At 56.5% G+C, this 27,119-nt stretch overlaps 1 protein-coding gene, 1 non-coding gene and 1 pseudogene across 8 annotated transcripts in view; 2 read left to right on the forward strand and 1 right to left on the reverse strand.

The window, feature by feature from the left end:
• Positions 1–27,119, forward strand: part of LOC107521487 (GON-4-like protein) — a 37,150-nt gene that overhangs the window by 6,743 nt on the left and 3,288 nt on the right. For 5 of the 7 annotated variants that reach the window (XM_016166208.2, XM_016166206.2, XM_016166209.2 and 2 more), the window contains 24 exons: positions 70–263; positions 891–965; positions 1,137–1,187; positions 3,448–3,498; positions 3,813–3,908; positions 4,771–4,890; positions 5,407–5,577; positions 8,377–8,569; positions 10,108–10,209; positions 12,396–12,436; positions 12,982–13,085; positions 15,260–15,458; positions 15,923–16,009; positions 16,920–17,088; positions 18,459–18,603; positions 19,744–19,894; positions 20,814–20,930; positions 21,236–22,930; positions 23,400–23,655; positions 24,156–24,337; positions 25,104–25,301; positions 26,131–26,274; positions 26,688–26,831; positions 26,916–27,035. In XM_016166208.2, coding sequence (XP_016021694.2) covers positions 70–263; positions 891–965; positions 1,137–1,187; positions 3,448–3,498; positions 3,813–3,908; positions 4,771–4,890; positions 5,407–5,577; positions 8,377–8,569; positions 10,108–10,209; positions 12,396–12,436; positions 12,982–13,085; positions 15,260–15,458; positions 15,923–16,009; positions 16,920–17,088; positions 18,459–18,603; positions 19,744–19,894; positions 20,814–20,930; positions 21,236–22,930; positions 23,400–23,655; positions 24,156–24,337; positions 25,104–25,301; positions 26,131–26,274; positions 26,688–26,831; positions 26,916–27,035 — 4,805 coding nt within the window. Of the gene's footprint in view, positions 1–69; positions 264–890; positions 966–1,136; positions 1,188–3,447; positions 3,499–3,812; positions 3,909–4,770; positions 4,891–5,406; positions 5,578–8,376; positions 8,570–10,107; positions 10,210–12,395; positions 12,437–12,981; positions 13,086–15,259; positions 15,459–15,922; positions 16,010–16,919; positions 17,089–18,458; positions 18,604–19,743; positions 19,895–20,813; positions 20,931–21,235; positions 22,931–23,399; positions 23,656–24,155; positions 24,338–25,103; positions 25,302–26,130; positions 26,275–26,687; positions 26,832–26,915; positions 27,036–27,119 lie in introns of those variants that run through there. The other 2 variants (XM_016166210.2, XM_016166211.2) reach the window with 2 other exon arrangements.
• Positions 2,674–2,791, forward strand: LOC118613123 (annotated as a pseudogene).
• Positions 19,050–19,168, reverse strand: LOC118613195. The gene has a single exon (XR_004955340.1). It is a non-coding gene; the product is annotated as a 5S ribosomal RNA (ribosomal RNA).

The following is a 27,119-nucleotide window of genomic DNA, read 5'->3' on the forward strand; positions in this document are numbered from 1 at the left end:
GTTGGGTTTTGGGGTCACGTTCTGGGAGCAGTTTTAGAGATTCTGGTGACGTTCTTGGTGTATTTGCAGAAGAGCAAGACAAAGAAGAAAGTGAGAAAAGGCAAAAAAAGAAAAAGGGGACCAAGAGGAAACGCGACGGGAGGGGTCAGGGAGACGGGACTTTGGCTGATGACCTGAAGCTGGACGACATGCTCGACCGCACCTTGGAGGATGGCGCCAAGCAGCACAACCTGACGGCCGTCAACGTGCGGAACATCCTGCACGTGAGTGGGCCTCGCGGCGGGGCGGGGGGCGCGTGGGAGGCGCGGCCACACCCCGCGGCGCCTGACCCCGCCGCGGGCATCACCGGTCCCGAGCTGCCTGTGGCAGAGCGCGGAGCGTTCCGAGGTCGCTTTCGTTCTGCACTCAGCACTGGTGAGCTCCGGGCACACATTCGAGGACAACTTAATCGGAAGGTGACTTGGACCCCTGGCTCCTGTCACTGATTTGGTGGTCGGTTGTGTTGTTTAGCAGATTCAAGATGACACTATTGACACTGGATTTGCTCTTCTGCAGGTTAAGGGAAATACACACGCGCAAATACTCTCTTCGATGCGCAGCAACACGCTGTTTACAGAGCTTTTGTCGTTTACTACTGTTTCTCTTAAGCATGTGGTTACCTCAGAACCTCTTTTTGCGGAAGCCATTCCTGTTCCCCAGAGCAGCGATGAGGCGCGCCCTCGCGCTGGCGCTTGGTTCGAAGCCACGCGCCTCTGCCCAGAGGTGCCTCTTCGCTTCCCGTTGCTCTCAGGGCCCTGGCCGGAGGCCGTTTGCCTAGCAGAATTACAGAGATGACTGTTACCTAGGTGACGCATCTTCGTTGCGTAAAGCGAACTTTCATCTTTCTCCAGGAAGTAATCACAAACGAACACGTGGTGGCGATGATGAAGGCAGCCATCAGCGAGACGGAGGACATGCCGATGTTTGTGAGTAGTCGCCTGTGCTTGTGTCGTGGGCGGGCCACCTGTGAGCTGGCTGTGTGGAGGGGGCCACTTGGGAGTCTGTGACTAGTTTGACGGTTGGGGACCAAGTTAGCATCTCACACCCCGAGAGTCACTCGATGGTTTTCACTGACTCTTCTCCTTTGCCCTCCTCAGGAGCCGAAAATGACGCGCTCCAAGCTGAAGGAGGTGGTGGAGAAAGGCGTGGTGGGTGTTCTGTTTGTTCTTTATTTGTTTAGCTTGGTGAATAAGATCTAATTTCGGGTAATTTGTAGGAAAAAAATAGAGGGAAGATTTATTGTCTGGGTTTGCCTCCTCCAAGATCTGTAAAAGACAAGTGGAGACAAGTTGTGCGAAATCATCAGTGTTCGTTTTCATTTCAGCTGGTCTGGAAGTGTTGCATTTTTGGGGATACTAGGTAGACAGCCCTTCAGAGTGGTGGCGAGCCGTGGGAGGTCAGGTTTTCTCCATGTCATGAGGTGGGGGGGGCAGGGTGACAGTCATGTTTTTCAAAGTGCGTGTTTTCAGGCTGCCTCGGACCTAGGAACCTGGACGCATGGGCGGGCCCAGGGACCCACACAGCCAGAAACACTGTGGGGAGCCCTGCCTAACGAGCGCTGGTCCGCTCTGTGTGCCCCTTCCATGGCAAGGCAGGCGGTGGGCCGAGGGAGCCTGTCCTGCCTCTGACAGTGGGGAGCATGGGCCCAGAATGCCCTGTGTGGTTTTTGTCTATCTCCCCAGTTCTGTTCCTTGCAGACTTACAGAAGAAATAAGGCCGTCCGTCTTCCAGGGGTCCTTTCCTCTTGCCGAGGAAACTGCTGTGTGTTGTTGTAACGTTCCTGCTAAACCTCCCCTGGCTTTCGATTGGACTTTATGGGACAAGGCTTTGTGCTCCTTCACCCGTCCGATGCTGTCTTCCGAATGGGCCTGGCTTGTCTGCCTTTCAAAAGTCCACCCGACGCGGCCCTGCTGCCCCCGTTTAACTAGTGCGGATTAGAGTTAGGCCCCCTCTCCACACAGCCTGTGGATGCGTGGGCTTTTTTCGACAGCATGTTATGTATTTTTTGTTTAATGGACTACGTAACGTGAAACGTCATTGTTCCGCGGGAAGTATGCAAATGAACGTGGTGGTGGTGATGAGCAGCCGTCACTGAGACAGAGTTACAGGAAGTCTGTCTGACTTAGAGCGTGGATTAACTTAAATTCCATACTTAATTTGGAAAAAAGACGGAGGAGACCCCGTCAGGCACTGGATGATGTCTGCTGATCACGAATGTAGGCGAGGAGAAGCCAGACCTCCCGAGAGCACGGTGTGTGTGGAGAGCAAGGGCAGAGTCCAGGTCTGGCTTTGTAATGCTCAGCAGGCCGGACTCCAGCCCCGCCACCGGCCTACTGGCTTTGGCAGCGGGGCAGCCGCTTTGGAGTGGATGTGGGCGGGGAAGGGCCCCGAATCCTGCCCTCCCCTTTACCCTCCCGGGGTGGGCCCCGGCCAGGCGACCAGTCAGCGGGGGGGGGGGGGGCAGGCGCAGGCGGGCGAGGACACATGGAGAGCCTGATGCTCTCCTAGACACACAGCCTCCTGGCCTTGAGGTGTTTTGTTCATCAGATGATTTAGATTGAGTCACAAATGTTCAAGAAATTATGCACTCCAGCGACATTTGTTTGCAGTTTAAAGTTAGGAACTTTAAAATATCTTTACGGCCACGCCACCCTGAACATGCCCGATCCCTTCTGATCTCGGAAGCTAAGCAGGGTTGGGCCTGGTTAGTACTTGGATGGGAGACCGCCCGGGAATACCAGGTGCCTTAGGCGTTAAAAAAAAAAATCTTTAAAAATCGTTTCCTCCCTAACTCTATTGTTTTAAACATACAAATTGTTGAAAGAACTTTGTCGACTCTAGATTCCATCTAGATTTAACAGTTGCGAAATTCTGCCATGTTTGCTTTACGTCTCTCTACATCCGTCATTGTTTTTTCCTGTACTACTTGAAAATAAGCTGTAGACAGCTGGACGCTTCCCCCTGAATCCTTTCCTGAGAATGTCTCGTGGCTGGCATTTTGGAGGCATGCTCATGGTGGATTTACGTGACTGACTAATGAAATACTGATGTCAGAAGGCTGCTGTTACTTACAGCATTGTACGTTTGCTGTTTTAGTTTACAGTTTTCACATTCGTTATTCCGCGTGAACCCAAGCTGTGCAGGACAGATACCTTCTTTATTGTTAAATGACACTGAGCCTTACGAGGTTCACGTCAGGAGCTCTAGCGATGGAGACAGGCTCTTCTCTCCTTCTCCTCCGTCAGGCTGCGACAGGTATTGGAGAGTTTACCTCAGGGACGGTCAGCACCCCTAGCTCACTGCAGCCCCAAGCTAGGTGGATGGCTCTTTATGGTGTAAAGAGAGATTAAAAAGGAAAAAGTCCGTTTCAGCTAAGGGAGCTTAATTATTTATATTCTTTGTTGGTAGGTAATTCCAACATGGAATATTTCACCAATTAAGAAGGCCAATGAAGTTAAGGTAAATTTACAAGAGGTAATTCTTATTCTTTTCCAGAACTTCATCAGTTTTGGAACCTAAGTACTTCCTTTCTATTTGTTAGCATTTTTTGGGCCTTTTAGCTTTTAAAATTTAAGCTTTGGTTTTTCCGTCCTGTTACTCTTAGATTTGCCTCTCTGGCCGGGAATCTCGTCAACCCCTGCTTCTTACTTGCTGTAGCTCATTGTGCCCTTAGGATTTTTCCCCTGCTCTGGCTCTGCCTTTCCCCCCTTACTTTCCAAATCCATCCGGTTTATGTTTCCTATTCATTTCTTTCTTTAATTGTCTCCGTGTAGCCTCCTCAGTTTGTGGACATCCACCTTGAAGAAGATGACTCCTCAGATGAAGAGTACCAGCCAGACGATGAGGAAGAAGACGAGACCGCTGAAGAGGTCAGTGGGGACCCTCGTGAGTGTTGGTGGGTAAGACGGGGAAAGTTCGGCTCAATAAGGCGGAGTGTGTTCCGCTTCCTTAGTGCACACCGTCATCTGTTCTATCGAGGAGCAAGACACAGTTCTTCCTTCTACGCATTTCTTTGCATAAACCCAAGACCGTGAGGTGCTTTGTTTTCACACCACCTTAGTTTTTTCACATCTTCTCTGGTGAAACATAACATGCCTATGACGTGCAGACTGTGCATAAAAAAAAAAATGCACAGCTGAATTATAAAGCTCACCTGCATGAAGCTTCCTTCCAAAATAATTAAACACAGCACTGCCAGGACACCCCTTATTTGCCCTTCCTACTCAAAATGATTTCTCTCTCCTTAAGGATAACCCCTGTCCTGACTTTTGGCAATTACTTCCTTGTTTTTCTTTATAGTTATATCACCTAAATATGCAGCTCTACACTCTATAGAGTTCAGTTTCTTACTGTTTTTCAACCTTATGTGAAGGGACCTATAGTGTATGTATTCTTTTGTGTCTGACTTTTCTTTTTGTTCAGTATTAATCGTTTGAGATTCATCTCTACTGTTGCTTGTAGCCATAGTTCATTTTCATTGCCGTGTAATAATTCTATTTCTTAATGTATTTTTCGACTTGTTTGGAAAGGATTTTAAATGAATGCCTTACAGTTTTGTAAAGTTTGCAGTGCTGTTCAGAATATTAAGCTGCTATTTAAATTGTATTTTCTCTTGCTCTGAGTGAGTCATCGAGTGAGTGAGATTTTGTGATTCATTCTCTTGAGACGCTTCAGACCCGGTGGCATGGGGTAGAGGCATACGTTTAAAAGCGAATTGGATTCGTTTTGTAGAGTTTACTGGAAAGCGATGTGGAAAGCACTGCTTCGTCTCCACGCGGGGCGAAGAAATCCAGACTGAGGCAGTCTTCTGAGATGGCCGAAACCGACGAGGAGAGTGGCATGTTGTCAGAGGTGACTGCTTCGCACAGGAGAGATAAGTTGTAGCTGCACGAGTGAGTTATTTGCCGTGGCGACCCTGAGTGGCCACCAAATGTGACACCTGGTGTTCCCGACCGCTGAGGGCCGTTTGCTGTTCAAGTCTCCCAAGTCCACGAGCATTTAAGAGAAGCGTAAGCTTAGCGCAGGGAGAGAGCTTTTCCGAGTTCTCGTGGAGGGGCCGAGTACGAGTGACTAGTGGGGTCTCTCTTCTTCCACCTGTCTCTTTTTTCCCCTGTTTTCTTGTATTGTCCTAAAGCCACTTTTCTTAGGTTCCTCATTTTTGGTACCCTGAGTAGCATCCTGTTGGCTTCGTTGGAAAGAGGGTGAAACCCGATTACATTAGTATATGTGATGCGCCTTTGTTTCATTTCCCTCTCTAGATGGGAAGAGGAAGGTCACTAGCGTGTGATGTGCCTCTCCCTGCCTTTTTTAAAAAAAAATCCTTCTCTCCCTCTTTTATGTTTTAACACATTTGCCTCTTTCAATCAGGCTGAGAAGGTGGCCCCCCCGGCCGTCAGGCACATCAGTGCTGAGGTCGTGCCCATGGGGCCCCCGCCACCGCCGAAGCCCCGGCAGACCAGGGACAGCGCCTTCATGGAGAAGCTGCACGCGGTGGACGAGGAGCTGGCCTCCAGTCCTGTGTGCGTGGAGTCCTTCCAGGTGAGCAGTGGCTCTGTCGCTGAGAGCGCCAGGCGGAGCCGTCTGGCCATTGCTCAGGTCGGGAAGCGGGAGGGGAAGGAACCGAGTGCCGACAATGAGGAAGAATCGTGAAGTTGTAGGTCTCTGGTGCTCCGTTTGGTTCGTGCTGTTTTGCTGTGAGGATGGCGGCTCTTGTGCGACAGAGCCTTTTAAACGTGGGACGTGCGAGCAGCCCTCAGCCGGACTCCCCCACATAGTGACTTTTCACCCCTGTCACCTTATTTCCCCCCTTTCTCTCTCTGCACAAACCTTTGCCCTTTGCGCACCCTGACAGTGGGGACACAGCTCAGGATAAGGGTGCAGTGACAGCATCTTGTCTGGTACGGCCCTGATTTAGATTTTACCAGTTGTCCCAATAACATCCTTAATGGCAAAGTAAAAAAAATTTTCCCAATCCAGGATCCAGTCCAGGATCACACGTTGTATGAGCGATCTTGTCTCTTAGTCTCTTTTAAATTAGAACAGTTGCTCAATCTTTGTTTCTCATAGCCTTGGAAATCTTAAACCTTATAGACGAGTTATTTCACAGTGTCCCTCAGTTTTGGAATTTCCTCGCAGCGAGGTTGGGGTCATGCGCTCGTGGCACAAGCAGCGTAGCGGCGACGTGTCCTTTTCCGTGGGTCCGGTCAGGAGGTGCGCGGCACCTGCTTGTCAATTCTGATCGCAGAGTTAAGGTGGCGTCTGTTTGATTTCCTCACTGTAATATTTTCACTTTTCCATTTTGACATTACTTCGTATGTTTCTCGGGATGTGTTTTGAGCCCAAGCCTCTCTCTGCTCACTGGCTTTGGCCCTGTTGCTGTTCTTGAGCGGAACATCTTGACCATCACTCTGGTCGTCGTCAGGCGGTGACGTTCTCAGCGCCGTCATTTTGCCAGTTCTCTGTACGGTTCAGGTTCTTCTCCCACGTCTTGTAGGTCAACGAAAAACACGTCCGCCCTGAAATTGGGAAACAGAGCATTGAACGAGCAGCTCCATCAGAGGTCACTTGACGTAGTCTTCTCTGGCGCGAGCGCGCCACCGTGCCAGGGTGGTGGCTTATGCAGCCGTCGATTCCCACACGCGCCGAACATTCTGGCGTTGGGAAGCAGCAGTGCGAGGCAGCGGCCGTGGCGCCCGCGGTCGGTCAGAGAGAGAGACGGTGACACGGGACTGTGAGTGGGGCCGGTGCCACGAGCTCAGTGGGAACCAGGAAGTGGAGTCGTGTCCGTGAGAGCACTTTGCGCAGGACGGTTGAGAAGGGCCTCCCAGAGTGGGCGACGTGTGAGTCGAGTTCTGAATGAGAAGGGGCCTGGCATCTAGAAAATCTGGGAGAAGGCGTCCCGTGGAGAGTAGGTGGCACGAGCCGTGTTTCCAGGGTGGGAGCAGTTGTGACATGGTCAGGGGACAAAAACTAGAGATTGTCGGGGCTGGGGCGGGGGGCGGCGGGGGTGCGGTGTCAGCGGGCTGGGCCACGAGGGGCCTGGGAACCCTGACGCAGCATCTGGGCCTCGTTTCAATGCTCAGGAGAGCTTTCGTGATGGCTTCTGAGCCATGGTGAGACTTTCTCTGGGATTAGGGCGGGGTGGGTGGAGGAGAGGGAGGGGCAGGTCTGTTGGGAGCTCAGGCAGTGGTGGGGCCTGTGGGAACCCATCTGTGGGTTCAGCCCAGTCCTGTCCCAGCCCTGGCCGCTTTCCAGATTGTTTTTTTTTTTTTTTTTTTTGCTCTTCTCGTTGCAAAAATTGCCAAGTTCATCCTAAAATTCACATGGAAATGCAAGGGACCCACAGTAGACAAACCGATCTTAAAAAAAAAAACAGTGCTGGAAGTCTGTACTTCCTGATTTCAGATGGTACTAAAAGTTAAAATAATCGAGATTGTGGTGCTGGCGTAAGAATAGGCACAGATCGGTAACACAGGATTCGGAGCCCAGAAACAAACCCCGGCACGTACGGTCAGCTGATTTTCGACAAGCGTCCTGGAACCAGTTATGAAGCAGGAATAGACTTTTTAAAACGGCGCTGAGGCAGCTGGAGATCCGCATGCGAAAGCATTACGTTGGACCCCTGCCTCGCACCACATGCAAAAGTTAACTCGAAATATGTCATCGACCCACATGTGAGAGTTGAAAGTATAAAACTCTTAAAACATAGGCGTGAATCCCTTGACCTCTGATCAGGCAGTGGTTTCTTAGCTACAACGCCAGAAGCACAAGCGACACACAAAAAATAGGCACATTGGGCTGATCAAAACTTAGAAGGTGTCCCTTTGTTCTTGGAAGTATGCCATCGAGCGAAGACAGAGCGAAGACAGCCCGCGGAATGGGGGGCAGGATCGCAAGGCCCGTGTCTGATACGGGACTTGTGTCCATATTGCACGATGAACTCGTGACTTAATAATAAAAACACAACCCAATTCAGAAGTGGGTGGAGGACGGATGGGAGGCGCTGCCGATGAGAACTCACACGGCTCTGAGTACAGTAGTTCCACTCAGTTTCACATTTTAAGAGAGTGAGTTTTGGCATGTAAATGATACCTTAATAAAGCTGTCATAAATGTTCCTGAAATAACTGGATTTAAAACTGATGCTGCAAAAATACATAAGTAAATAAAAACCGATGTCGCTGTCCTTAAAGTGTCCCAGGGAGAGCACAGTACGCTCATAGCGCTCAGACGCAGGGCCTGTGGCGTGAGCCAGGGAGAGAGACGCACAGGCTCTGCGGCGGCGTGGGGTCCGCACGCGCTGGGCCTCTGCTGACATGCTTTTCTCCCCCGCGGCCAGCCCATGGACGACAGTCTCATTGCATTCCGAACGCGCTCTAAGATGCCCCTGAAGGACGTCCCGCTGGGGCAGCTGGAGGCGGAGCTCCAGGCCCCGGACATCACCCCGGACATGTACGACCCCAACACCGCGGATGACGAGGACTGGAAGCTGTGGCTCGGGGGGCTCATGAGCGACGACGTGGGGGACGAAGGTTGGCCACCGCGCGGGCGTTCCCTGTCTGTCCTGCCCGCTGCCTCTGTGGTGATGGTTTTATCAGCTGCCCGAAGAAGGGGTGTTTTTGGTTAATCGAATTTAATTTTGTACTTGACCAACAATTTACTTTAAATCAGCAGTTAAATTCCCCTTCGTTTTGGTCAAGAACCTTTTTGGGAATCTCTCGAATGCTCAGCATCCTTCTCCGAAACACACGGTGCACACAGTTTGGTACAGCGTCCGTGAGCGCGCCCCAACTCACTCACACTGCTGTGCTAGCCGAGGTCCTTTGTGACACGACGAAGGAATCCCAGCCCCCGCTGGCAGGAGTCAGAGGGAGCCCGGCTCCACGGAGGGCAGGGACACCTGCCGCGGGCCGAGGCCCTGCCGGGGCCCTGCTTCCCTCTCCGCGGCCGGCGTCTCTTCTGCTTCGGGCAGTCAGCTCCATTCTCCAGGCTGCTTTCCTCTGGAAGGGCAGGGCCGGGCTCGTAAGCACACTGTTCACTTCTCGCCTTGTCCCCTCATCAGGCCTCTCTCCTGCAGGCTCCAGTGATCAGACTGGCTCGGTCTGATTCCATGGCCGCTCTCGGTGTAGCGTGGGCCCGTGACTGGCAGCTCCTTGTGGAGGAGAGCAGCTGGGGTGGGCAGCCACTCGGGAGAAGCCACAGCGTTCCCATGGTGGGGGGGAGGGGTATCAGCCAGACAGAGGCTCAGTGTCCTGACTTTCCTCAGTGGGGTTGACCAGAGTATTTTTGTTTTGTGTTGTAGAAGAGTCACATGTTTTAAAGGAATTTATATAACTGAGCCAAGGTCACGGTCTTCCTTGCATTTTTATGTGAGCAGAGTCGTCTGCTGTCTGTCTCAATGCCAAGGTCATTGCTCCCATTTCTGGATCAGATCACATCCTGTCAGATCTGACTACAGATACCTTGCAAGCACACCTGTCTTCCTGTGTCCTGAGACCAGCTACCCACTAAGATAGGTGTTGACAGGAACGATGCTTTAAGACGAACGAGGGCGCGCACGGTCTGGGTGGGCACGGCAGGCCGGTGGTGGTGAGGATAAGTGATGCTCGTCACCCTTGGTCACGTGCATGTGTTCTGTGTGCGTCCACGACGTCACGTGAGGCGGCATTACTTGTTCCCCGATAGCGGGGGCGGGGGTCGCTCCTGTCTTCACCGTCAGCGCCCTCGTGAAAACAGTTTTACAAAGGTCTTTTCATAAAGTGCGCTGCTCCAAGTGGGTTTACTGAGGTAAATAAATGACAGGTTCAGTTTTCTGGCTTTTGCTGCATTTTGAGAGATTTAACTCTTGTTTGAAGGAAGGAACCTGGCTTATTGGAGAGAACAGGCGAGATGAGCCAGCTGTGGGGAATGATCTTTGCAGAGGAAAAAAGAACTTATCTAAAACCTGGAGAATAAATGTGCTTCATTGAAACAGATCTGGTAGTGCCAAGCATCTTAAATTTTTGCCAGAGATGAGAGTTCAGAGGCGGGACGTTTTTCCTCCTAGTGTCTGAGACGTTTTTCCTCCTAGACGAGGCAGATGACGACGACGACCCAGAGTATAACTTCCTGGAGGACCGCGACGAGCCGGACACGGAGGACTTCCGCACCGACCGGGCCGTCAGGATCACCAGTGAGTCGCATCTGCTCGGCTGCCTGTTTCCTTTGTGGAATTTTTAGGGCGAAGCGTGTAGCCCTTTCAGGCGACGACATTTAAGCTCCCTCTACTGATTTAATTCAGTAATTCTCTGAATTCAGGCGCGTATTCGAGAGGCCCGTCAGTCAGGCATCCGTACAGCCCATAGTCACGGACTGAGCCAGGCTCCGGGGCTTGTTTTCAGGAAACCAGAGTGAGACAGGGCCTCTGCCCCGGGGACATCAGCTCAGTCGGGGGGACGAACGGGAAAAGCTCCGGTGCAGAGTGGCAGGTGGCGCCCGGGGCTGTGCGGAAGGTGCACTGGCGGCACACTCGCGTCTGTGTGGAGTTAGAGTGGGGGGAGGGGGGGATGCGGGTGGGAGGTCTCGTCTTAGTTCTGAAGGAGAGGCCAGGCCGGACGCACCCCGTACCTCCAGCTCCCCGAATGCCGTGGCTTCCAGGCCTCCCGCCGCCCATCTTATCTTTCTTCGGGTTCTAGTCTGTTATTTTTTAAAATTTCTTTCTCATTACTTTTTATTATAAAACTTTTTAGACATATAGAAAAGTTGAAAGCCGTCCACATACTCACCACCTGCTTCTGAAGCAACTTTTAATACTTTCACTTTGTCATTCAGTTACGTGTCTGCCTCTCTATAAACCCACGATTTTTTTTAATGCATTTCAGAGTGAGTTATAGATATCAGTACATTTTGCTCCTAAACATTTAAGTCTGCATGTCGTGAATTAGAGCTCAGTGTTTGTTTATAATTTCTCTGTTAAAGTAGAGTTATACACAGTTGTATTACACAAATCTTAAATGTGCCACCCCGTGAGTTTCGACATGCTTACACCTGTGTAACCCAAACCCCTGTCAGGATATAGAATCGTCACCCCACAAAGTTTTCCTGTGCCCCTTCAAAGTCAGCCCCCGTGCCATCCCCCCGGAGGGAGCCACTGTTCCGGTTTTTTCCCGTCACAGATGAGATTCGCCTGTTTCGTGACTTCGTGTAACTGGAGTCGCACAGTACGTGCTGTTGTTTAAGGCTTTTTCATTCAGCATACTATTTTTGACATCTACACTGCACATATCATTAGATTGTTCCTTTTTACTGCTGAGTAGGATTCTGTTGCACAAATATACCAGTTTGTTTATTTTTTATCTATCTACAGGTGTGGGATGTCTGGTCACTTCTTGACTCGGGGCTATTTTGAGTAAAGCGGCCGTGAACCTTTCTGGTTAGGCCTTTGTGGGCAGATGTTTTATTTCTCTTGGGTCAGGTGTCCAGGGGAGGAACCGCTGGTCAGAGGGTGAATGTCCGCTTAGTTGTGTCAGAAGTCCCCAGGCCTCGTACCGAAGCGGCTGTCCATGTCCTTCTCACGGGAGTTCCGGTTGCTCCTTGTCCTCACCGGCATTTGGATTCTCGCTTTTTAATGCCTCTTGAAGGGCCTGTGCAGAGATGGTCCTCGCCCGTCGACGTGGCCTGGGGCCTGCTCTGGTCACCCACACGCTTGCCTTCCCGCCTGTGAGCACTGTTTTGGAGCAACTTTGTCAACCAAATGAACTTCAGTCAACCAAAACATTCAGATCTTTTTCAGATGCATTGATTTGGAGCCATGTCACCTTTATGTACACTTAAGAAACTGAAATTTTAAACCCTAAATGTAAGACTTTAAATTTGTCTCTGTGGTGAGCCATCTAAACAGTTTGAGAAAATGGGGTTTTGAGTCCGTCGTCAGTTGGTCTGGACTCTCTTCCAGCTTCCAGGCATTTACAGGTTTGACAGGTGTGTTTCCCAGGCCTTCTGGGTCATTGACAGGGTTGCTGAGCAGTTTGGGTGCAATGACAGGGTCCCACGACAGGCTCGAGACCTCTCTCTCGACTCCGTTCAGCAGACGACGCACTCGTGGCGCTGTGAGCTCATCTTGCTGACGTCTGATGCGCATCTCCCGCCGGGATGCGGCTTCGGGAGGCCCGGCCGTGCGGCGCCACCACGTGCCCCAGGCACGCGGGCCGGGGCCGGGCGGTGTTCGGTGAGCGTGTCCTGCGAGCGAAGGAGAGACAGGCGTGAGGGTGTCGGCAAACGCTTTGCCGGAGACGACGTGCATTGTCTCCTTGGAATTCCCCTGTATTGAAAAATGAAACCAACTTGTGCCAATAACATACCGTGTGGCTTTTTTTGCAGAAAAAGAAGTGAACGGACTGATGGAAGAGCTGTTTGAAACTGTAAGTAATGCTCTTCGAGTGAGAGGTCGGGATGGTGGCGCGGGTTGTCCAGCAGGCTCTGTCCTTCGGCCCCCGGCCCTGCCTGCAGAGGGCGGTGTGACCCAGCACCCCGTTCAGCCCTCCCAGGGGAGAACAGAGAGGCAGCAGAGTTTTGCTGACAACCTTCGCTTACTCGTATTTCGGTTATTCTTGGTGAAGATTTCCTTGCAAACTGTGCATGGCCCCCAGGTGTCGTTCGGTGCACCCTTGAAGCTGGCAGACTAGTTTTAGGTTCTTCCGAGCACAGTGACCTTACTCACGTGTTTGTCTCTTGAAACGTGTTTACGGTCATCGCGAGCCGCGTGGGCTCTGTCCTTGCCGCTGACAGCTGGCCGCGCAGGCATGTCCCCGGGCGCTGACGTCCGCCTGCCCGTCGCGGGGCCCTGGGGCCTGCCGCGCTGCAGCTCCTCGTGCTGGAGTCTTCGGCGTCCTGAAGCCGTGCTCCCACTGCCCCTCCTGATGGTGCCAGTGCCGTCCCAGGACAGTCCTCCTTTCCTTCCCCCCAGTTCCAGGATGAGATGGGCTTCTCCAACATGGAAGAGGACGGCCCGGAGGAGGAGGGGCGTGCGGCCGAGCCCCGGCCCACCTTCAACACCCCCCAGGCCCTGCGGTAGGCTCGCTAGACACCTGGAAACCTAGGGTGGAGGAGAGAGGGCGTCTGAGCAGGTTTTCAGATGTGTTGGTGGATTTCCCATCCGCCCTTCCTGCCGTTTCTGTTCCGGGGCGCAGAGCCCTGTGGGGCGCGTGGCGTCACCTGGGCGAGTCTCCTCATCATGGGGCGGAGCAGCTATAGACCAAGCTGCGTCTGTTTGGGAAGGGAGGCAAAGCAGCAGCTGGCATCCGTGCGGCTTCTCCAGGCGAGTGGTGCCGGGGAGGCGTAGGGCTCCGTGTGGCCAGCCACAGGCACAGCCCGGGCGTCACGCCCGGCGTGTCCGTCTTGTTTGCCGTCACCATCGAGTCCACGTTAATGAAAGTCGGTTAGTCACCTGGGCGTTCGTGGAGCAAACCACGAAGCACCTGCCGTGACGGCCGGGAGCGTGAGCTTGGCCCTTCTCGCTCTCCCACCAAGCGGAGGCTTCACTTTGCCCCGTTTTTGTGGTGTGTTTTGCTTAATTCGTCTGTACGTTACTGTCGGCCCTTCTGAGTAGCAGCGGAGTTCAGGGTGTGCATTATGCCATGGCTGGAACAAAGCAAAGCTAAGGGAGCCCCACCCTCTACTGAGTCCTGCGTTTTCACGGGAGAGCTTGGGGCCCTGCAGGCTGGCCCGTCAGGCGCTCGAGTTCAGCGAGCAGTGTGAGAGCCAGAAGTATCGGCCATGCCCTGTTACAGGAGATGCCATGATATAAGTACAACAAAAAAAACTCACGATTTTTTTGTTGTGCAGCTTTATTGAGGTTCGATTGACAGAGCTATAGGATATTGAAAGCGGACAACACGATTATTTGATACGAATATACGTAGTCAAAGGACCCCCCCCCCCACTGAGTGAGATGACACTTTTGTCACCTCACATATTTGCTTTTTTTTAGAACCTTTCCAGGGTTTCTGAGAGTCCGTTTGACCCACTAATTCAAGCCACGATTCAGAGCAAAAGGCTGGTGCTGCAGGTGGAAGCCTCCTGCTGGGGTCTGACCTGTGGACCTGCTTCAGGTCCACTGACCGACTCCGTGCTCGAAGTTTTAAAATTTGGGGGTAACGTAACTCGGTTAAAACCCTCGTTCGGATTCACGCCTTCTGGTGTTAGTCCATCTGCTTGGGCTGCTGCTGCTGCTCTTTCAGCCGGAAGTGCACCGTGCTTTAGTCCCTGACTAAATAAAACACCGTGGGGAGAGCGGGTTCCCCGTGGTCCCCGCAGCTGTCCCAGACGCACGTCCCAGTCGGGTGCGGGCTGATTTTTCATGCCCGTCCCTCCGTTCCAGCGTTGGCGCTGCGGGCAGGCGCGTCTGCTGGTTCTCGGCGGAGCCCGTGCAGGGGGCAGCCCCATCCTTAGGTTTTTGCCTGCATCATCTGCCCACGCTCGCAGAAGATGCTGTAAGGGGAAGCGTCATCTTTATTCCCCGAGGCTATGGAAAACAGTTACTGCCGTGTCGCCGTGGCCACGACATGGTGGATTTCCTGAAACACGCTGGCCTGCCGGCCGGAGCTGCCTGAGCAGGCGCTGGCGTGGGTGTCAGCGCGCGCTCGCCCCAGGGTCTCGTTCTGCCTCGGCCGCAGACCCAGCGAGCTGCGTGTTCGGACTCCCGCTTCAGCTCTGGACCCAGAGCTCACGTGGGGCGGGGAGGCAGAGTTAGAGAGAGATCTCGGAGGAGGGATTCAGACGGCTTACGAGGAGGTCGCCTCGTGGAGGGCAGTAGCGTGACCCTGGAGTCAGCTGGTCGCCGCTCATTCAGACCACAGCGTTCCAGTGTGTCCCTGCCTGCTGCTTGCTGGACGCCTCGCCTTCTCCAGAAAGGCGGGCAGGGCAGCCTGGCCGGGTGGGAGCAGAGGGCGGGAGGAGCTGGACCTGGGGTGGGAGGCACAGGTCTGCGAGAGACGCAGCGCGCACTCGGGGAAGGTGCCGTGTGGCCCAGAGGCCAGGCCCTGGGCAGCGTGGGCGTCGGCGTGATGCAGGAGGACGTGCGTCCGTCAGCCCCACGACAGCTGTTATCCAGCTGCTTCTCTACTGTCGAGTTTTGTTTAACTTCCCCTTCGTTGGTGCTCAGCATAGACGGAGATTGCGCAGAGCCTCAGCCCTCCATTGGGCGGAGTCGGGTCCGAGTTCAGCCGTCTCCCTGTGGGGGGTAGGTTTGAAGAACCGCTGGCCAACTTGCTCAATGAGCAGCATCGCACGATGAAGGAGCTGCTGGAACAGCTCAAGATGAAGAGGCCTTCGGCCAGACAGCAGCAGGAGGTCGAGAGGGCGAAGCCGCAGGGCGAGAAGGCCCAGCAGACTCTGGTTCTGGACCCGGCGCAGAGGAGGCGGCTGCAGCAGCAGATGCAGCAGGTGAGGCCATGCTGGGTCGTCCGCGGCCCGACGCTGCAGCCCGAAGCCAGCCGCTTGGCGCCGGGCAGAGCCAGGCGTCTGGTCCCGCTGACGCCGTGGGGCCATGGGGCCTTCACAGTGGCGAGGGCCTCGCCGTGGCCGTGAGTGCCTGTGGCTCGGGCAGGATGCACGCGGGGACCCCGATGGTCCGCAGAGACGCCGCGGTGACCCCTCTGGGCTTAACAGCCTCTCCGCCAGGGTCGTCCTTCCGTCTCGTCTGTTTCTGCGGCCGGAGGTTAAGCCGCCCCTGGTTCTAGCATTCGGCTCAAGGGGAGCGTGTCTGGGAATTCGTACCGAGACGCCGTGCCGCTCGTCCCCCCGACAGCGGAGCACGAGTGAGCGCGTGGCGCACGTCCTGCCGGGTGAGACCGGGGTCCCCGCGATGCCACCACGTACATGTCCCTGTTGTTTTTCTCACTCCCCAGCATGTTCAGCTCTTGACACAAATTCACCTTCTGTCCACCTTCAACCCCAGTCTGAACTCGGAGGCCAGCACCACCAGGATATTTCTCGTAAGCGTCCCAGGACCCGCCCCGCCCCCGAAGGCCAGCGTGTGCGGTCAGCTTGGCAGGTCACCGCACAGCTGCCCACCCGCGAGGCCGCACTTACTCCTCTCTCCCGCATGCCCCAGTGGCCGTCCGCGTGGCTCCCCACGTTTGCTGGGGACAAGCTGAGTTCCCTGCGAGGGCGGGCCGCCTCACTGTCCCCAGACACATTCCTCTGCCTTTTTCACTGGGTCCTCTTCCTCATCCTTAGATCACCTTCACGTGGTTTTTGGCACTTTTGTTCTTTTTCTTGATTCGTTGTCCATTCATGGGGCTCAGTATCAGTGTTAGTGATTTATGGGTAAGAATAACTTTGCTCATGACATTTGGAAGTATTTTGGAGGAAGGGTTTTTAATTTAAAAGTGTTAAACCCCATGAAGATTGCCCCCGAGCTTCGGGGCAGGTGACGATGGCAGCCCTCACCTCCCAGGTAAGTGTCTTCAGGGTCTGAGTATGAGTAGCTCGCTGGCCGGTCACCAGGCCTCCTCGGCAGTCAGCAGGGCCGACTCCCCTCTTACTGTGCTCGGAGGGTCATGAGAACGACTTCGTTCTAAGTTTATTTGAGAAACCACAAAACAGTTTTAAAAAGTAATGGTTCTCACTCCTGGGAGACTTAGATTGAGCTGGGGCAAGACTGAAGTCCCGCAGGCTCGGGACACTCGGGCCGAGCGCACAACAAGCGCAGAAGGGCCGTTTCACAACCGCCGAGGACTCGGCAGAACAGGCCGGGGGGCGGTGGGGGGCGAAGTTAGGTGTGAGACTTCAGTGCGAGCCCCCGTTTTGGTCCGGCAGTAGGAAGGACAGTTTCCCTCAGAGGCTGAGGGCAGGTTTGGTGTCACGGTCTGGAACTTGCTCTCCTTCACGTCTGGTTGCCAGGAGGAGCTGGGAACCTTTGCGCAGAGCTCCATCACCCTTCACCATCCGCTCAACCCCAAGTTTCAGACCTTGTTCCAACCCTGTAACCTCATGGGAGCCGTGCAGCTCATCGAAGACTTCAACACGCACGTCACCGTTGACTGGAGCCCCCGTAAAGCCGTCAAGACTGGTAGGGGACACGTGTCCACTCCGAGCCATTGCCTGGAATTGGGGGGAGGGGGTGGTCTTAGCCCATGGACAGTTTGCCAGGGATGGAGGAGACAGGATGTTTGTAATTTCTTCCTTCCCTCTTTTATTTTCCCTTTGTACTCATTACCTGAGTTAGAATTGCATGATACCATTTGGGCTTAAGTCAGGGATGGAGGCAGTGGACAGGACAAGGGGGTGAGGGCTAGCGAGGCAGGACTCCGTGCTGGCGAGTGGCCTTGGGTAGACAGGGCGAGCGTTGGGGGCAGGATCAAGACAGACCAGGGTCTGGGAAGGGTGGAAGCCAAGCGCTGACGTTGAGTTGTGTTAGGTTTCTACTCTCCTCGTTAGGATCGTTTTATTTCCCGAAAACGATTGTAGTGCTATTTCCATTTTGATGAACGTTGATTTGGGACACAAATTAGAGATGTCCATTTGCTGCATTCAGTATTTTAAAGAGATTTGCAGGTTTGGTTTCTGCCTTGCATTGGTTCAGTATTTTTGAGAAAATTCTTGCTTCCGATTTGTGTCCTGGTGCAGCAGGTTGGTTGGGGCTTGCTCTGGGCTTGCTTTGTCCTCAGATCTGATTTCAGTCCCTGACTCAGAGTTGCATCGAGTGCAGCTGAACTTACGTGTGTTTGGTCCCAGACACGGGCCTCAGCCCATTGCAGTCACTGCCCACCGGCCCTGAACTTCGTTTGCCACCAAACTGCAGCAGTAACTTGTGCACGCCGTGCCCCGTGTGTCCTGGGGGTGTTAAAGTAACACCGGGGGAAGGGGCAGTGGCTGTAGCTGTGCTTCTCTCCGGGAAGGCCGAAGGGCCTGGAACCGCGGGGCCCAGCCAGGACGATGGGGATGAAGGGGACCGAGTTGTCCCCTTCCTTTCAGGGTCTTTCCCTCCCAGGCTCAGGAGGGATCTGGGAGAACTGAATGAAAGTTAAGCAGGAATCAAGTCAGATAAAATTTGGAATGCCAGGATTTTGAGGGAGGTTAAAGAAGTTGGGGTCTCATCCTGGAAGAAAGAAGCGTTGTCCAAGGTCACTTGTCTTTCAGGGATTTAAGGAGGTAGGAAGGAGGTAAAACCCTTTGAGCACACACTGTGCGCCGGTTACGACTAGGCACTTTGTAGGTGTGCATGTTGATCAGCGCGTTACACGTTCCACGCTTTTCACAACATTGAACGAGACAGCCTGCAGGTGTATGTCAAGCTGAGAAAGTCGTGACAGCTTCCAGGTGGGAGGACATCAGGGTAGGTGGGGGCTGCTCTATCTAAATGCAGAAATGCACCCGGAAGCTTCTGTGAAGGCCTCTTTGTTCTAAATTCCATTTATCGCAGATTTTTTTCCCTCACAGCCTGTAAATATCCCTGTTTGCCAAAGCAAGTGGCGTGGATTCTGGCCACGAGCAAGGTTTTCATGTATCCGGAGCTACTTCCAGTGTGTTCCCTGAAGGCAAAGAACCCCCAAGATAAGAATTCGTTCACCAAGGCTGAGGACAAGTAAGGGCGTGCTGCGAGGAGGGGCACAGAGGAGCCCGAGGAGGAGACCGCGTCCTTCCCCTGCGCTAGCTTAGGGGGCACGGGCGTGCGTCCCGAGATGGGGACACACAGGACGCGCAGAACGGCCTCCGCGGTGGGCGGGCGGCTCTGCAGCCCGCACTTTTCTCAGTGCCGGATACGGTTCTTTTTGGGAATAACGTGCACAATTCAGCAACATTTTAAGATTTTTCGTTGTTTTTTTCTTTGATATGTTGTAAAAACCAGTCTCATAATATGTACTATTAGAGGAAATTTTCCAGTGACTTTTCTCTGAATTTCTTATGTAATTATTGGCAATTTAAGTGTAATTTTGTTTTGCTTTTTTAAGCCTACCTTCTCTAAATTGCTGTAACATTTTTTTGTTTGTTTGTTTCTATACATATTGTCTTTTTTTTCTTTCTTTTTAATGCCTGCAGCACCTGGTCTTCCTAGATGGTCTCCCATCCAAGTACTAACCAGGCCCGACCCTGCTTAGCTTCCGAGATCAGATGGGATCGGGCACGTTCAGGGCAGCATGGCCGTAGACTATATTGTCTTTTAAGGCCATATCATGATAGTCCTTTTATTTGCCACTCCCTCCCCCGGTTTTGTAGGCTTCACCCAGGGTCTTTGTACACAGAGCTTTTGGAAGTCTTTGAGTTTCTCTCTTTGGGGACATCCCCCTGAGTGAGATGACTTGTGGAGGTTACGGTCATTTTTACGGCTCTCGATGTGTATTGCTCCCTGCCGTCGATAGGACGTGTGGAGGTGGCTGGCATGGAACGTGTCGCGGCGGGAGGGCGGGTCGGTGCTGGTGTCATGCCTAACACGGTGCCCAGGTTCATGAGACCCACCACCTCCTCTTGAGCTGGTGTGTGTTGGTGTAAAGCTCACGCGGCCTGACGTTTATGAGTGAGTTACGCTTTGTTTGCACTCTCCCACCCGATCACGAACTTGTTCATGGTGCTCGTTAGCACCCAGCGAGTGTCCGACTTCCTGTCACGTAGCCCCCGGTGTGCCGGGGATCCGGTGGGGAGCAGTGGGGGAGAGTGGGGGCGAGTCTGGGGGGGCTCTTTGGAAGACTGGCCCGCGGAGTGACATGCACCGCCCCTCCTTTCTCAGTCTGCTGGTTTTGGGACTGAAGCACTTCGAAGGGACCGAGTTCCCCAAGCCGCTGATCAGCAAGTACCTCCTGCCCTGTAAGACCGCCCACCAGCTGACCGTGCGCATCAAGAACCGCAGCATGCACCGCGCCCCCGACAACATCTTCAAGGTCAGCGCCCCGCACCCCGCCCGTGAGCTGCGCGCCCTGCGCATCCCGGTCCCGCCGACGAGGGGTCCGCCGTCCTCTCGCCTTCCCGGGGGCGCCGGCCTGCCCTCTTCCTCCGCAGCGTCTGCCGCCGCCGTCGTGGGCGGTCTCCCCGCCGCATGGGAGATGACGCCTTAGAGCGTCCCTCTGGCCACCTGTCTCTCTCGCGCTGGCCGTGAGGCGGCGGGGGGACAGCGCACACTTGCGGCTTCGTCCTCAACTCTCCTCGCGTAGAGATTTATGTCAGAACGACAGGGTAGATGTCTTACGGAGGCAGACGGCCTCAGCGCTTTGCAGAGCTCAGTGGTTCGTGAGGCTGGCCACGAAGAAAGTGTGTGTCCCTCTCTCCTGCCGAGCAGGGCTTCCGGGGGGTGGCGCGCGTGCCCCCTTCTAGGCGGCATGCTCACAGTCGCTGCTTCCTGCTCTGTGAGGATGAGGCCTCATTGATAGAACTTAAACTGTGGAAGGTGAAGTCTTAGCGTTCTCCGCGCTCCCGTAGGCTGCCCGCAAACGCGAGGGCCTCCTGCCTGCCGGCTTCCTCGCTGCGGTCACGTCACAGCTCCGGTCAGGCGGTGTGCGGGCCGAGCTGCGTGGTGGCTCGTGACCGCTTTGCTTTGCTTGCTGAACGCCGCCCCCCCCGGGGTTCAGAAGCGCATGTTAGCGGGTGGGTGGGGCCAGCTTTAGTGCGTGTTTATTGCCAGTTCAACACTGAAGCCGACTTCAGTTTTGGAAATCTCTCATCAGTGTGTTCAGACGTTTTGGGTGTTCTGTCGTTTTTGTCCTGCGGGACTCTGTCTCGAGCCGCTGCCACCCCAGGCCCCGCCTGCCCGCGGGCAGTGTCGCCGCAGGGAGTGTGGCTCAGGCTGTGCGTCTTCACGCCCAGTTTTATAAGAAGACCAAGCAGCTGCCCGTCCTGGGGAGGTGCTGCGACGAGATCCAGCCGCACCAGTGGAGGCCGCCGGTGGAGCGGGAGGAGCACCGGCTTCCCTTCTGGCTGAAGGTAGGCCCGCTCCGCGGCGGACGCGCGCGGGCGTCAGGGCCGCTTCCCACCTCCGGCGCGGAGCCTGCGGCACGGGGACCGCCCGTCCGCGCTCACCCCACGTCCCGCACTCCGCAGCCTCTCCGCAGGGGTGGGAGGAGCGCGTCCTGCGGGAAACTCAGGGTCTGGGGGGTGCAGTCGGGTGCTGTCCTGCAGAATCATCCTTGGAAAGGTGACCTGAGAAAGGCCACCCACATGTAGAAACCCCCGTTTTCTCCATTCCCAAGCCGACGTGCGCTGGATCGGAGTGTCCTTGTTCCCAACAGGCCAGCCTGCCATCCATCCAGGAGGAGCTGCAGCGCATGGCCAGCAGTGCGCGAGAGCCAGGACCCGTGACTGGCACCGCCGAGATCAAGCCGGACCCAGACCTGGGGAAGGGCGGCTCAGGGCCAGGGGGCGAGACCCGGTACCCGCTGCTGTTGCCGAAGGCCGTGGTGCTGAGGCTGAAGCCGGTGGCCAACTGTTTCTCCAGGAGGGGCTGGAGGCAGCCGCGCTCGTCCGCCCTGAAGCCGCTCCTGATCAGGCCCAGCCCCGCGGCGCAGCCCAGCTCCAGCTCCGGGAGACCGCCCACCCGGGCCACGCAGGCGGAGGCCCCGCCGGGCAAAACGATGGTCCGCGTCCCTCCCGCCATCCAGCCGGCCGCCGTCTTGCAGGCGGTGCCAGGTGGTCCTCCACTGGGGGTTACCGGGGGTGATAGTTTTGAGTCTCCAGCGGCTCTGCCTGCGATGCCCCCTGAGGCCAGGAGCAGCTTCCCTCTGCCCGAGCCCCAGACCCTGCTCTCTGCTCCCACGCCCAAGGTAATGCTGCCCTCGCTTGCCACTTCGAAGTTTCGAAAGCCCTATGTGAAACGTAGAGGCCCCAAGAGAAAGGGGGTCAAGGCCTCTCTCTGTCTGAAGTCTGTTCCCCTCATCAACTCTGCACCTGTCATCTTCACGGTCCCCGCCACCACTGTGAAGGTCGTGAGCCTTGGCAGTGGCTGCAACGTGATCCAGCCTGTCAACGCGACTGTGGCCCAGAGTCCCCAGACCATCCCCATCACCGCGCTCTTGGTGAGCCCCGCCCCCTTCCCCTGCCCCTTGAACCAGCCCCTGGCGGGCTCGCCCACCCCGCCGTTAGTTGTTTCTGGTGGCTCCGTGGAGCCTCCTGTGCGGCCTTCCCCTGCAGACAAGGCCCCAGTGGTTTTGGACGCTGGCTGTTCTTTGGGAGAAGGGGAAAGTGCCTTTCAAGGTCTGGTACCCAAGTCGGAACCCCGAGAACTGTCTCCTCTCTGCGCTACTGTCTGCCCCAAGAAGGAGTGCAGCCCGGGGCCCGCAGCTGCAGACAGAGTGTGCCGGGAAGACCTGTCGGGCAGTGGTGCCTACGTCTGGACGGTCGTGAAGACAGAGGGGGGCGGGCAGGTTGTGGAGCCACTGGCCCAGGGCTTCCAGCCGTCTCTGGACTCTCTTCCTGGGGACATGGAGAAAGTGGTCAAGATGGAGCCTAAGGACCCTGGGGAGGAAGTCTCCAGCGGCTCCCCGGAGCCGGCCATCTGTGGTGGAATCAAAGAAGAACATTCCGTGGACTTGGACGCTGGCTTCCCAAGCGAGGCACCGGGCGGTGCTACAGAGGCGAAGAAACAGACTTCACACAGGGAGGAGAAGGGTCGGCCAGCTAAAAGCCCCGCAACTTCTCAAGGGGCTCCCACAGCAGGGGACTCAGGAGACGGGAGCAGAGAGTCTCCAAGGAACGCTCCCTCCTCCACCGACCCCGATGGGGTGCTCACCAGTCCCACAGGGAGGCCCGAAGATGTACCCAGCACTGATGGTCAGTCAGTGGGGACCACAGCTGGGCCCGATGCCGGGGGAGAGAAGGATGGGCCAGAGGAAGAGGAAGAGGAGGACTTTGACGACCTCACCCAGGACGAGGAGGACGAGATGTCCTCAGCTTCCGAGGAGTCTGTGCTCTCGGTCCCGGAGCTGCAGGTGCGTGTTGGGCGTCCTCGGACGATCGTGGGCTCAGGGACACGCGCAGGTTATGGGCAGGCCGCCTGCTTGCTCGCTGCTCCGGAGGTAGTCCTAAAATCGTTTTCGACTTTTGAATGCGTTATGGGACACAGTTCGGGTTTGAGGTGAGAGGAGAGGGAAGAGGAGAAATTTTACGGAACATATTTGACTTAAATTCGTTTAAACGATAAATTGAATCACCTGAGCACACTGTAAGTGCCTAAAAAATAGATAGTGTGGGCAGCGTGCCCAGGATGGAGGGGGCCCGTCGGAGCATGCCTCCCCGGGGCACTGCTGTCCGGCAGCAATCCCTATGACTCCGTGGTGCGGGGAGCCGGGCTCTGACAGTTGGGGGGACCCCCAGTTGGTTAGCGTCAGCTCCTCCCAGTAGAGCGGGCGGGTTCGGCGAGCCCTCGCCAGCTCCCGTGCGCACTCTCGGGGCCTGCAGGAAACGATGGAGAAGCTGACTTGGCTGGCGTCCGAGCGGCGCGTGAGCCAGGAGGGCGAGTCCGAGGAGGAGAACTCCCAGGAAGACAACTCGGAGCCCGAGGAGGAGGAGGAGGAGGAAGCGGATGGCGTGGACAGCCTGCAGAAGGAGGGCGGGGCGGCAGGTGGAGCCGTGGGGGGCCTCGCCGAGAAGCCCCCCACCCCCTTCGCCTCGCCGGAGGCTGCCCCGGAAGCGGAGACCAGCAGGACGCCAGCAGGTGGGTTTGCAGCATGTCCGGGCCAGGTCCCGGTCGGCCCCGTTGCCCAGAGGATACGCACAGAGAGGCGAGCTTTAAAGCCAGGTGGCGTGTTCCCGGAAGAAGTCCCCTGGGTGCCCCGCAGTGGCCTTCCCCAGAGCAGAGGTTTAAGTTGGCGCCTTCGCAGGGAAGGGGCGCTCCGACGTGTGAGTGGGTTCTTCTCATCTGCTAGGAGTGTGAGGCCCCTCCAAGCTGTGCACTGGCCCGTGACCACCCGCGGGCATGGTGCCCAGCGGCTATGCTCACTTCATAGGCACTGCGGGTCCCTCAGTGCCATCGCCCCCGGGGAGCCCAGTTTAGGGCGCACACTCTGGGACTGCGGACCCGACACACAGCTGGGCCGCAGCCAGCTCCTCCCCAGCAGCGCTCTGCCTTGGTGGGGCCACCGCCTGCAGGCTTGGGGCGAGGCGGGGTCACAGGGCTGGAACGGCCTCTTTCTTTGTCCCCCATGTGCTGAGCAGAGGGCACCAAAGCCGCTGGGAGGGGCCGGAGCTCGCACCGCGCCCGCAGCCGGCGGGGCAGCCGAGCCCGGGCCAGCAAGGACGCGTCCAAGCTGCTGCTGCTGTACGACGAGCACATCCTGGAGCGGGACCCGCTCCGGGCGCAGAAGGACCTGGCCTTCGCGCAGGCGTACCTGAGCAGGGTAGGCCCGTGCCCCGTGCGTCCCCCGTCCAGTGCGGCCTGCCTGCCGGCCGCATAGGAGCTCCACGCCCCTGCCTTTGCTCTCCGGGGCTGCTGGGGAGCCCCATGGCGACGGGATTCAGCCGCAGGCAGGCTCACTGCTAGTGCCTCTGCATCACCCTCTGCCGTCCAGGAATTGGGATGCCGCGGCCGTCATGGGTGGCCTGGCTTCCGTCGCTGGGCAGGCCCGTTAGGGCCTGTATCGACCCGGAGACGCTGGCCAGCGTGGCTCTCGGGGAAGCGGCGCGTCTCCGGAGACACGAGGCAGCCTGTCCCTGGCAGCTCCCGGGGTAGCTGTTATTCTGCCGACCACCTGGTTCCTTTACCCCTCTCCCCCAGCAAGTTGGAGCACGAGCAGGGACAGTCATGGCTTCTGCTTGTCTCCTGGCCGCCGTGTCGTTTGCCCTCAGCACCATGCCGGCCGGAGAGCAGGCAGCACACTGCTCACCGTCCGCGGTGCTGGCGTCGGGAGGCGGGTGTGGGCTGCGGGCTGGAGAACAGCCCTCCTGGCTCGCGGGCAGGGCCGTGGTCCCCAGGACGTGGAGGGCTTTAGTCGCCCACTGCCGGAAAAGGAGCTGCCTGTGCGTTGCTTGTGGTTCTGTCCGTCCCCAGCGCTCTGGGGACCCGTCGCAGGCATGGCCTCCAGGCCTCTGACAGCACGTCCTTCTTCCTGTGCCGGGGCGTCTCTGGGCGCGGAGCGGGCACCAGTGACCGTGGTCTGTCTGCAGGTGCGAGAAGCCCTGCAGCATGTCCCTGGCAGGTACGAGGACTTCCTTCAGGTCATCCACGGGTTCGAGTCGGGCCCGCAGAGGCAGACGGCTGTGGAGCTGTACGGAAGCCTGCGGCTCCTGCTCCGGGACTGGCCGCAGCTGCTGAAGGACTTCGCCGCCTTCTTGCTGCCCGAGCAGGCTCTGGCCTGCGGCTTGGTGAGTCGGCGGGCAAAGACGCTGGGATTCAGCGACATGGGTCACGTGCGGGCGATGAACCCGGTCCAGTACCCCAGAGGTGTCCAGTCGGTCGCCTTCTCCTAGCCCGAGGTGACAAGAACTTCCCAGCCCGTGCCCCGTTTTCTTTACGTGTGGAGTGGGGTTCGCCTCCAGTGGCCGGCGAAGGACCGTTAAGCCGCGCGCCCTTCGCTCTCGTCGCTGGTGTGCAGCAGGCGTCGTGAGTGTCTGCCGTGTGTCAGGCGGAGCCCCAGGTGCAGGAGTGCAGTGATCAGGAAAGGCTACAACTCTGGTCCTCACGGAGTGGACGGTCTCAGTTTCCTTGTGGGGAGAGTTAGATGATGAACAGCAACATACGTACGTTGTAAATATATGTATTACAAAAATTATAAAATGTAAACAGTAAACTACAGTACACAGTCCTGTATAGTGAAATCACTGCGAGGGTCTCTAGGCAGCTACGTGGCCGTGGGCGATGATGTGTTTTGTCACGAGGATTGGATGAGGGTATGTGTGAAAGTCCTTGTAAACTGTGGGACGCCACATGGATTTGAGTATCTGATGTCACAGTCCAGGAAACAGTAAACAAGTCGCAACATGTGCATCTTTTGAGTCTTGCATTCACGTCTTAGTTATGTGTCACTAGACGCCTGTGACCAAGGATGGAGGCTCGGGCCTCAGGAAGGACCATGGAGCTGTGAGCCAGGGCCCCCCGTGCCCCGCCCATGTCCCTGGTCCTTGCCCTGGAGCCCTGAGCCCTGCTCCAGCTGTGTAGGTGACGCCTCCCCCCGCCACCTCTCTGCTTTGCTAGTTTGAGGAGCAGCAGGCTTTCGAGAAGAGTCGCAAGTTTCTCCGGCAGCTGGAAATTTGCTTTGCAGAAAACCCCTCCCATCACCAGAAGATCATCAGGGTGCTGCAGAGCTGTGCGGACTGCCCGCCACAGGAGGCCACTGAGGTGCCCCCCGGCCCGCGCGCGTCCGTCGTCGGGGCGTAGGCGCTCCCTGCCTCCCGCTCTGATCTAGTCTGCAGCCTCTGGCTTCTGGGGCACTGTGGACTTCCTGGGGTGGGGCGGTGACCGGTCCTCGCAGGCTCAGGGGTGCCATCAGTGCCCTGTGGGGGGAAGTTCCAGGAAGGAGGCGATGGGCTGGGAGCCCGTGGGGCAGGGCGCGCCGGCATGGGAACGCGGCCTGCGGGGAGCATCCTCCCACGTAGCCGGGCGCCGGGCAGAGGGAGGTCCAGGATTCTCAGCTCTCGGGTGTCCGCGCAGCTCCCGCAGACCAGGGCATCTCGAAAGTAGAGGGTGCTGACTTTGAACGCAGCCTCCAGAGGCCCTGTTGACTTCATCTGTCCGTCTGCAACTCTTCCCAGCTTAAGACTCAGATGTGGCATCTCCTCAAGGGCCACCACCACCTGCAGGACGAGTTCTCCGTCTTTTTTGACCACCTGCGCCCAGCAGCCAGCCGCATGGGTGACTTTGAAGAGATCAATTGGACCGAGGAGAAGGAGTATGAGGTAGGGCCAGAGGCCGCGGGGGCGGGGGGCTTGCAGTGGGGGCCTGCCCAGAGTCCGTGCCGAGCGGCGCCGCCTTCTCCCCAGTTCGATGGCTTTGAAGAAGTGGCACTGCCTGATGTGGAAGAGGAGGAGGAAGCTCCCAAGACACCCACAGCCTCGAAGAGCAAAAGGAGAAAGGAGATTGGGGTCCAGAGTCACGATAAGGTAGACCCGGTTACGGGGGTTGCTGTGCGCCTGGGTCCGGCCTGGAGCGCTCAGGCAGCGTGCAGAGCAGGGCGTGGGGGCCTG

Source organism: Rousettus aegyptiacus, unplaced genomic scaffold (assembly GCF_014176215.1).
Source record: "Rousettus aegyptiacus isolate mRouAeg1 unplaced genomic scaffold, mRouAeg1.p scaffold_m13_p_17, whole genome shotgun sequence".
Lineage (NCBI taxonomy): Eukaryota > Metazoa > Chordata > Mammalia > Chiroptera > Pteropodidae > Rousettus > Rousettus aegyptiacus.